This window comes from Tupaia chinensis, unplaced genomic scaffold, assembly GCF_000334495.1.
Source record: "Tupaia chinensis unplaced genomic scaffold, TupChi_1.0 Scaffold000074_1, whole genome shotgun sequence".
Taxonomy (NCBI): domain Eukaryota; kingdom Metazoa; phylum Chordata; class Mammalia; order Scandentia; family Tupaiidae; genus Tupaia; species Tupaia belangeri.
In genome coordinates, this window is record NW_006159534.1 from 1,656,676 (window position 1) to 1,667,127 (window position 10,452).

The following is a 10,452-nucleotide window of genomic DNA, read 5'->3' on the forward strand; positions in this document are numbered from 1 at the left end:
AAAAAAAAAAAAAAAATTGGTAAAGTTGATTAACTACAAGCCATATTCAAATTCTTTTCCATTATGTGGTTTTTCTGTTCCAGGGTCCAATCCAGGATCCCACATTGTCTTTAGTTGTTATTTCTTCTAAATCTTCAGAAGTTAATCAACTAGTATTTTAAGTTAGACTTTTTATAAAAATGTTATTACATTAACATTATATATACCTAAAATAAAGGACCAATGGGAGGCTCACAGGTGGCATGGTGGTTAAGGGCGCTAGACTCCCACATAGTCGATCACGGTTTGAATCCTGGACCTGGCGGCTTGCTTTCTCACTTTCCCTCTCTCTCTCTCTCTCAATCTTTCTCTCTCCTTCTCTGTCCCTCTCTGGTCAAATAATACATAAATAAATGAGGTTGAATAAAATAATTCTTTTAAAAACATCTTAAAAATAAAGGACTGAGAAAAATGAAAATAAGAACAATTTGATATGGTGAGGTGGTGGACTTACAGTCCACTATAATAAACCATGTTCCTGATTATTAAAATCATGTGCCAACTCCTTTAATATTAGTAAAGAGGAAAGTAGCCCAACTAGTAATTACAGTTTCTATCTACTGAGTTCTTAAACTACCTTATTTATTACTCCAAATGACCCTGTGAATCTCTACTTCATTGACAAGGAAATGGGATCAGGGCAATGAAGTAACCGGCCAAGGTCACACAATGATAAATGAGGAATTCAAAGCCAGCTCTGCCTCCAAAGAGGCATTGCTCATAACCAATATTAAGACACCCTTCTTTATTCACAAATGCTTGATTTTTGGTGAAAAATGTATGATAGGATGTAATCACCGTATTAAATGACCTCTTGTGGGACACAGTTTGATAGTGAGCTCATTAGATGTAGAAATATTACTGAAACTTTATCACACTTACAATTCTAAATGCAAAATGAAAACAGCCAATACATTCTCTTGGGGTTTTTAGAAGTTGTCGAACCTCCAAGTGTCCATGCTCTCTCTGCTGGCTTAGTGTACAACTCAAAGGGATACACAAACAAGGTTTCTCTGAGTGAACCTTCCAGAAAGAAATTCAAATGGTCTTCAAAAAAATGTGCATTTCTATGGAATACACTTTATTTATTTATTTATTTTAGAGATACTTTTGCTACTGGGTGTGTGTGCTCGCTGGACAAACAAGGACAGTAAGTGAGAAATCACACCCATGGGGGGATGGCCACACCACAATCCCTTCTCCTCCATTCTCCTCTCAGGATTTCGGGCACTGACACTCATGCACACGTGCCTGGCATGTGTTTCAAGTCAACGAGTCCAGGACTCGAACCATGGTCAGCCACTTTGGAGTTAAGCACTATACCACCTTCGGGCCCCTGGAATACACTTTAAAATAACATCTTAGGGAAAAATAAATTACATACAAGATACAATGCATTATTAAAATACCCAATAATCCTGAAAAACTTGGCAAAATTCTTGTTACTTTGTAGCTCGCAGGCTAGTTTTGTCTCCACATTAGCTAGGGACACTAGATAAAACAGAACTCAAATGAGTCACCCAAGGTTACATGATAAATCTGCAGAAAATCTGGCTATGGAGTTGGGGACTGTGCATTCGGCATACTTAACATTAATCAGGAGTGCTCACTCTAAGTTTTCATAGTGTTCAAACTATTCTTATCCACGTAAAGCCTTCCAAGAACATTTTTAGTTCCTCTACCATGAAGGTTTTTTTTGTTAAGTGAGTTCCCACTGGCCATTTATAAACTAATCTTATGCTTAAAAAATAACATCAATGAATCAGGATGGTTGCCACATCCTTATTTCCTAAAAGACAAGGAATGATCCAAAATAAAATGTTCTTAAATCTAAATACAGGCCAGGGATCAGCAGTTAGCACAATGGCTATGTCGCTGAACTCCCATGTAGTCGACCGCAGTTGGAGCCACGAACCCCGCAGCTTAAACTCACGCCAGGCACGTGTGCGTGCGTGCCCAAGATCCCAAGAGGAGAATGGAGGAGAAGGGACTGAGGCATAGCCATCCCCCTGGGGGGTGATTTCTCGCTCTCTGTCTCTCTTTCTGGCGAGCGCAGGTGCCCTATAGCAAAAACCTCTAAAAAAAAAAATCTAAATACAGGTCAGAAACAGTATGTTTAATCAGAATAAGAAGTCGTTTCTGTACCTGTGTAAGAGTATAAAGTCTAACTATTAAGCAGTACTGATAAAGCAGTGTACCATAGACTATGATGAAAGAAGGAAAAGCAGTTAAGCTTTTCTCATCGGGTATGAAGTACAACTGGGAGTACATATATAATATGTAGCAAAATAAATGGTAATTACAGGCTCTCACCAAAGCCTTTCTTAGCACCATTAAGGTTAAAGGGGGGAAAAAGTACTATCTTTAAGGATTAGGAGGACGACGGACGATGGAATCCTGTTAGACGCGGTGGTAAAAGGAGTGATCTCCACCTGCTCTAGTAGTTTTCCCCGTTTACACTCAGGACTTTAAAGGAAGTCGGCTTCACATTTAAAGTCCAAACCAAAATTTTACTCCCACCTTAACTTGTTTAACGTTTAAAGAAACACTTTCTTTTCTTACTCCGAAACAGAAATAGACCGCTCAGCCCTCCTACTTTAACGTGGGTGCGATAAGGGGTGGGGGCGGGGAGGCAGCGTTTCCGAGAGACCTTGGGAAAGCAGCTTCTCCGCCCCGACGCTGAAACAGAAAAGTCCAACACTCGCCTCGCTAACTTACAGGGCCCAGCCGCGTTCCCGTCGTCGGCCGCCAACGTCGCGGAAGCCCTCCGGCCGCTCGCTCTGCTCCACGACGCCGGGCTGCTCCCCGCGCGGCCCCGCGGCCGAACGTCGTCCAGGCCCCGCCCACGTGACGGCCACGGCGACAGCGACCTCCGGGAAGACGCCCGCGGAACGCTGGGACTGGTAGTCCCCGTGCCGCGCCCGGCCCTACTCCGCCCTCAACCTCGGCGGCCAGGGGTCAGCCAGCGCCGGGGGAGCCACGCCCGGGACCTCGGCTCGCCGCGGACGAGAACGCAGGCCCCTCTGCGAGGACGTCTGACGACGCGGACGTCACGGGCTGGAAGAACCGGGGGACCAACACGGCGACAGGCGCGACCGAATGGTAACGCACCGTCAGAACGGCTCGGGACCGGCCTTATCCTTACTAAGGAGGTCCCCCAGCGAGCAGCCCGATCTTAACCTCAGTCGGCCCGCGTGTCAAACGAGGAGCCACTCCACCTGTCCCCAAGTTGTCGGGAGTAAAGGAGACAACGGAAAAGAAGTGTGTCTGGCGGGCCGGCAGGTGGCATGGTGGTTAAGGGAGCCGGACTCCCACATGGCCCACTGCAGTTCAAGCCCTGAGCCTGGCAGCTTGCTTTCTTACTTTCCCCGTCTGTCTCTCGCTCTGTCCCTCTCCGGTCAAAATAAAAAAGAGAGTTAAATAAAATAATTCTTAAAAAAAAAAAGTGTGTCTGGGAGCAGCAGGTGGCCTGGTGGTTAAGGCGCTGGACACTCCCACGCGGCCAATCACAGTTCACGCCTTGGACCTGGTGGCTCACTTTCTCTCTCTCTCTCTCTCTCTCTCTCTCTCTGGTCAAATGAAAGTGAATGAATAAATAATTCAATCTCTCTCTCTGGTCAAATGAAAGTGAATGAAAAAATAATTTAAAAAAAAAAAGACCTATCTTTTTTTAAAAAAAAAAGAAAGGGTGTCTGCTAAATAACAGTAGAAAGTAGGTAAATCTGGGACCAGCAGTTGGCGTAATGGACTCCCACGTAGTCTAGTCTCTGACCTGGTGACTTAAACTCACACTGGGTGTGTGTGTGTGCACCCAGGATCCCGAGAAGAGAATGGAGGATGAAGGGGTTGCAGCGAGGATGGATTGTGGAGTGGCCATCCCCCCTGGAGGGTGATTTCTTGCTTTGTCTTTCTGGTGAGTGCAAGCACCCTATAGCAAAAACCTCTCCAAAAAAAAAATAAAAAAAAAGTTGATCATTAATTATTTTGGTAGGTTAATTTTATAAATGTCTAAATTGAGAGAGCAAACAGTTTACACAAGAACAAGATGGCTAGGGGCAAAGTCAAGCAAGTCTGAAGTTCCTGAACCACACCCGTTCAAGACAACACAAGAATCTACTCATATAAATATCCCTTCCCCTTTACAATTTTTCCCCTTACCACTTTTCGACAACACACTATTTACTTACATTTTGTGTCTGACTCCTGTCGTGGAATATTAATTCCAAAACGCAGAGTATTTTCTTTTCCTTCCCCCCACCCTTTCTATAGATTTGCCAAAGGGTGCACACACTCACCAGAGGCAGAGAAGGGAGGTGAGAAAACATACCCACGGAGGATGGTCACACACAATCCCTCCTCCGTTTCTCCCTTCCGAATTTCGGGCATGCATGTACACACACCATGCACTTAAGGAAGGGAGCCCAGGGCTCAAAAAGCAAGGTCAGCCTGTGGGATCCATCTGCCTTCACCACCACACTATGACTGGCCTGGGTATTTTCTTTTAATCTGTTTTGTTCACCACTGTATCACTAGCACCTGGAACAAGAACTGCCCAGTACATGGTGGAAGCTCAATTTTTTTTTTTTTTACAGGTGGACCTTTCCTTTTTTTTTTTTTTTTGGAGAGATTTTCACTATAGGGCGCGTGCACTCGCCAGACAGACAGGGAGAGACATAGAGACAGAAAGCGAGGAATCACCCCCCAGGGGGGATGGTCACGCCGCAATCCTTTCTCCTCCATTCTCCTCTCGGGATCTTGGGCACACACGCACACGCGCCCGGCGTGAGTTTTAAGCCACCGGGTCTGGGATGCGAACCGCGGTTGGCTACGTGGGGGAGTCCAGCGACATAGTCATTACGCTAACTGCTGGTTCCTGACCTTTCTTTCTTTTTAAGAATTCTTTTTATTTAACTTTATTTATTTAAATTTGACCAGAGAGGGACAAGAGAGAAAGTGAGAAAGCAAGCCACCAGGTCCAGGACACGAATCAAGGTTGGCCATGTGTAAGTCTAGCACCCTTAACCACAATGCCACCTGCCGGCCCTGGAAGCTCAACTATTTATCATATTAATGATTCCTCACATAACAGAATTTTTAGTGCCTTCAACTCTCTGTCATTCTTTTGGCAGGAGTCACAGGATTTGGGAGCACTTTTCTATGCTGTTAATAACTGACTGAGATATCTAACTAAACAAAAGTGGAAGAGTGTTACATTCCATTCACATCATTAAATTTTTTTGGAGAGGTTTTTGCTAGAGGGGGCGTGTGCTCGCCATAAAGACAGAGACAGAGAGACAGAAAGCGAAAAATCACACCCCCCCCGGGGGGGGGATCTTCTCCTCCATTCTTCTCTCAGGATCTTGGGCACACACGCACACACACCTGGTGAAAGTTTAAGCCACTGGTCTGGGACTTGAATAGCAGTTGACTACATGGGAGTCCAGCGACAAAGCCATTGCGCCAACTGCTGGTCCCCATTAAATTTTCTTAATTTCAGTATAGCATTTCCAGCTAGACGTTTTCTTTTCTTTCTTTCTTTTTTTTTTTTCCCTTTGGAGAGAGTTTTGCTATAGGGCATGTGTGCTTGCTGGAGAGACAGAGACAAACAGAGAAAAAGTGAGAAATCATCCCAGGGGTGGGAGTGGGGAGAATAGCTACATCTCAATCTCTTTTCTTCCATTCTCCTCTCGGGATTTTGGGCATGCAGGCATTCATACCCAGTGTGTTTTGAGCCACCAGGTCCAGGACTCAAACCATAGATGGCCATGTAGGTGTTCAGCACCTTAACCACAATACCACATGCTAGGCCCTATATTATGTCTTTAAGAATTGGGAATAAGTAGACTCAGCTACCATATCTTTAATTCACTTCCTCTTAAATATTTTAATCACCTTTTCCTTATTAAAATGAACAATGTTGCCCCTTTATACTAAGCCATAATCCCAAAGTTATTTCCCAATCCGATCAGAAAGTTGAATACTATGAAAATAACTAGATTTCTGCTTATCCTAAACAAAACCTACTGTACAAAAAATTATTTCAAATTAAGTGTCATTTGCCTTTGAAATCCAGTGTCTAGAGCACAGAATTTCTAGACCTAGGCCTAATAGCTAGGTATGTGAATTCATGTCAATCATTTAATCCAAATTACAAATTTTTTATCTGTCTTCCCTAACATGGCAAACTTCCTAGGGTAATGTTGTCTTCATCTTTGTTGTCACAGAATAGCTGTTTAATACATACATGAATCAATGAATACACTGTTCTAATTATTTCTTCTTACCTATGTTTCAATTCATCTAATACTTCTGTATTTCTTTATAATTTTATTAGCATAACAATTACATGTGATTTTTCAGTATGATGAATACTAAATGCAATTCATCATGATTAAATCAAGGTAATTAGTATACCCATCATCTCAACCATTTGAAGAAACATTGTTAGCCACACTGCCCCCTCTGTATTTCGTCAACACTAGACATTGTTCCTTCTATCTGCAGTTTTGTTTCCACTAATCAAAACCCCACTATTCTGTCTCCCCAGTCCTTTCATATTCCCCAAATTCCAAAGTAAAAATTTTTTAAATAATTATTTTATTTAACTTTATTCATTTATTTTGACTAGAGAGGAACAGAGTGAGCGTGAGAGAGAGAAAGTGAGAAAGCAAGCTGCCAGATCTGGGACTCAAACCGTGGTTGGCCATGGGGGAGTCCAGAGCCCTTAACCACCACACCACCTGCTGGTCCCTGAACTGTTTTTAACAGAGTTTAGCCCTCCTCTTGGTATTAGTAACCCAGCAAATCCCTTATAATATTGGCTATGAATCTACTATCTCTGTAATGTAAACCCTTCAGGGCCACCCTTGCAGTTTGGGAAACATCTACAATAGAAAATCTGGTTTGACAAGAGTTTAGCTTTACCTTGCTGCTAGTGTTGAAAGTTTGTTATTTGTAGGGTTGCTAGGTGTGGGAGGCAGTTATGGCAGACCTAGGATTATGTTTCAAGATTTGTTTGCTATAGGGCACGTGCACTCACCAAAGACGGAGAGAGACAGAGAGTGAACAGTCACTCCCCAGGGAGGATGGCCACATGGCAATCCTTTATCCAATCCTCCTTTCAAGATTTTGAGCACATACATACACATGAGGATGGCATGATTTTCAAGCCACTGGGTTAGGGTCTTGAACCACAGTTGGTCATGTGGAATCCTGTACCTTAACCACTATGTCCCATGCTGGCCCCCTTTTTTTTTTCTTTTAGGTTTTTGCTGTCAGGCACATGTACTTGTCAAAGCGAGGGAAAAGTGAGACATCACACTCCAGGGGAGTAAATCCCTTCTCTTCCATTCTCTCAGGATGTCGGGTACACACATGCTTGGTGTCATTTTCAAGCCATGGGGTCCAGAACTCAAAATGTTGTCAGCTATATGGGAATCCAGCACCTTAAGGACCACAAGATTATGGCCTCGAGATTATGTATCCTTTATGGGACCAGCAGATGGTGTAATGGTTGACCGCATTTGAGTCCCAGACCTGGTGGCTTAAACTTCACGCTGGGTGCCGGCCTAAGATCCTGACAGTATGGGGGTGAAAGGATTGTGGTGTGGCTGTTCCCCCTGGGGGGCGATTTCTCACTTTCTGTTTCTCTGGCAAGTGCATACACCTTATAGCAAAAATCTCTAAAAAAATAAAGATTATCCTTATTTATTTTTTTTAGAATCTTGCTATAGGGCACAGGCACTCACCAAAGTGAGACACAGAGAGAGCGAGACAGAGATAGAAAGAGAAGAAAAGAAAGGAAGCAAGCTGCCAGGTCTGGGACTCAAACCACGTCCAGCATCTTAACCAGCATGCCACCTGCTGACCCCAAGATTATGTACTCTTATAACCTAGATGAGAGTAAAAATCCTAAGCGAATATGTTTGTTAACATTAAAGTTACCATGCCTCCGATTTTTTTTTTTTTTGGAGAGATTTTCACTGTAGGGCGCGTGCGCTCACCAGACAGACAGAGAGAGACATAGAGACAGAAAGGGAGAACTCACCCCCCAGGGGGGATGGTCACGCCGCAATCCCTTCTCCTCCATTCTCCTCTCGGGATCTTGGGTACGCACGCACACACGCCCGGCGTGAGTTTTAAGCCACTGGGTCCGGGACACGAACCACGGTCAACTACGTGGGAGTCCAGCGACATAGTCATTACGCTAACTGCTGGTTCCCCCATGCCTCCGATTTTAAGATTCATTCATTCAAGAGGCACTCCTTTTAGTTTTAATTATAAAATAATACATACCAATTATTCGATACCATGTAGAGCCTCTCATCTTCTCAGATTGTTCCATAATACATAGAACCTCTCATCTTTTTTTAAAAAATACATCCCCTAGACCTAAGTTTTATATGCCTGTATCCAAGTTTCACAAGCTAGTACTTAAGTTTCTGTATAGTCACCTTTCTTGGTATGTTTTAAAGAGGCTCTTAATAAGTACACTAATGTTAATTACATAAATTAGTACATTAATATTGTAAAACATATCCTTTAACAATTACGTCATTAAGAAACTTTTACTATTGTGTTAATGAGTAATGTGACAGTCACCTTACAGAGGAAGCACTAAATAAAAAGATATTTATAAATATCAACAGTTTTCAGCATTTCGTTGGTGAAGAATGTTTTGTAAATTTTCTAAATATATCATCTAACTCAGGCTGATGAGAAAATCCTTTTCATTTGCCCTTAAAGGACTTAAAAACACAGTATCAGTCTTTCTTATTGCTCCTCTGATTTGCTTGGCTGTATTGTGTAAACTAATCCAGGCTCATCACAGGCTAAAACTCTAATGCATGCTATTTGGCCCTCTGTGGCCAGATTCATGGACTTTTATTGAAAACATACATCTCAGGTCTTCAAGTAACTGAAATTTGTGGCAAGTTTGAGCAGTAAGTTGCTCAAGAACATTCCAAGGTGATTATTTAAAATACTTGAAAGAATAAGCAACATCAAAATATTCTGATTCACTTTAACGAATATCCAAATTAGAATTTTTTAATCTATCCCCTGAAATTAATCATAGAAAGTCTTCCAAGACAAGTTGTATATCTGAAGGTAACATTAAACTTTCAGTAATTATTCAGACTTCACACTAAATCCGTTTGTGTCAACTTGATGAGATATTTGCACATTATCCCTATCTATAAATAGAGCACACAGAGGTGAAATAACTTTAAGCTTTCTTCTTAACTAAATGCAGGGATTCTAAGTCAAATGCAGTGTTACGGGTCGTGCGGAGTGAAAGTAAAAATGGATCACAACTTGAAATCAGTACCCCCTTTGATCAACGCAGCTTGTTCAATGCTCGCGGAGCATAACGCAGCACTGAGAGCTTCGCAACAGCGCTACGCGAATAGAACTTGCACAAGAAAGAACTGGAATTCGGTTGTATTGCTACGGATACATTTCGCAGACGGAGAGCCCCCCGTCCAGTGTGACTGTGGATACGACTGTGTACACGCTCAACAGGTGATTTAAAACTTAAAACCAGGCAACCACCTTCATTCGGAACTTGGAACTAAGAATGTGCGTCATGAAAAAGTGACACTTGCAAAGGTATTTTACTGATCATCACTCCTGCTAGGGACACTTGGAAAAGGCATGACCAAGGTAGCGGTTGAGTTACAAATAAATAAATAAATAAATAATAAAATAAAGGTTCCAGGAAAACTGCGCAGCACCCTGGAGGCGAGGACTGAAACACCCGGTCTTGTCCAACCCGGGTTTCGCATGTCCTTTCCAGGAGACGACAGGGCGGGCGTCTCCCGCGGGCGGGCAACGCCTGCGGCTGGACTTGGGACTGGAGCGCTGCCCTGCCAACCTCCCGTCGCCCCCACCTCTCCCTCCTCCAAGGCCCAGGACAACGACGTCCTCCTCCCCCTTCTCCTCTTTGGTGCCGCGAGCCAGGAGGCGGGAGTGACCCACAGCAGCTGACCCAGCCCAGGCACTGCCTCTTCCACAGCCCTCGGGACACATCATGGGCCCAGATGCAGGTTTGCGGCACAGCAGCGACGACGCAGGCGGCGGCCCCGGCGACTCTCAACTGCCTCCCTAACCACCGAGACCACCGCCCAACACCGCCGAGAAGCCATCGCCATCACCGGCCGCACAAAAAAAAAAACCCTACGGGAGGCACGGCGCCGGCTCGCCCCTCAAAATGGCGGCGGCGGCGGTGGTGCGCCTGCGTACGGAACTCCTCTGGCGCGCCAGGGCCGGCGGGAAGTGAGGTTTTCAGAAGAGCCGCCAGAAGTGTACGGCGATTTCGAGCCCCGGGTAGCCAAAGAAAGGTTCCCCGTGGGAAGACGAACCCAGCCACAAGAGTTCCGGCCCGATTCTGTGCAAGAGGAAGGGAGAGAAAGC

General features: G+C 44.2%; 3 protein-coding genes across 3 annotated transcripts in view; 2 read left to right on the forward strand and 1 right to left on the reverse strand.

The window, feature by feature from the left end:
• The window catches only part of LOC102480768 (torsin-1A-interacting protein 2), a 29,766-nt gene extending 26,915 nt beyond the window's left edge, over positions 1-2,851 (reverse strand). The window contains exon 1 of the mRNA XM_006142303.3: positions 2,758-2,851. The gene's annotated coding sequence lies outside the window, so the exon portion shown is untranslated. The remainder of the gene's footprint in view (positions 1-2,757) is intronic.
• LOC102489971 (uncharacterized) lies at positions 2,152-10,199 on the forward strand. Its single transcript, XM_014583782.2, has 3 exons — positions 2,152-2,188; positions 2,656-3,141; positions 9,293-10,199. Exons 1-3 carry the CDS (start codon positions 2,152-2,154, stop codon positions 9,568-9,570), a joined length of 801 nt encoding a protein of 266 aa, XP_014439268.1. The 3' UTR covers positions 9,571-10,199.
• The window catches only part of TOR1AIP1 (torsin 1A interacting protein 1), a gene marked incomplete in the record, with an annotated part of 47,440 nt that continues 46,681 nt past the window's right edge, over positions 9,694-10,452 (forward strand). Inside the window, 3 exon segments of the mRNA XM_014583786.2 lie at positions 9,694-9,702; positions 9,836-9,945; positions 10,080-10,428. Of these exon segments, the coding sequence (XP_014439272.1) occupies positions 9,694-9,702; positions 9,836-9,945; positions 10,080-10,428 (468 nt within the window).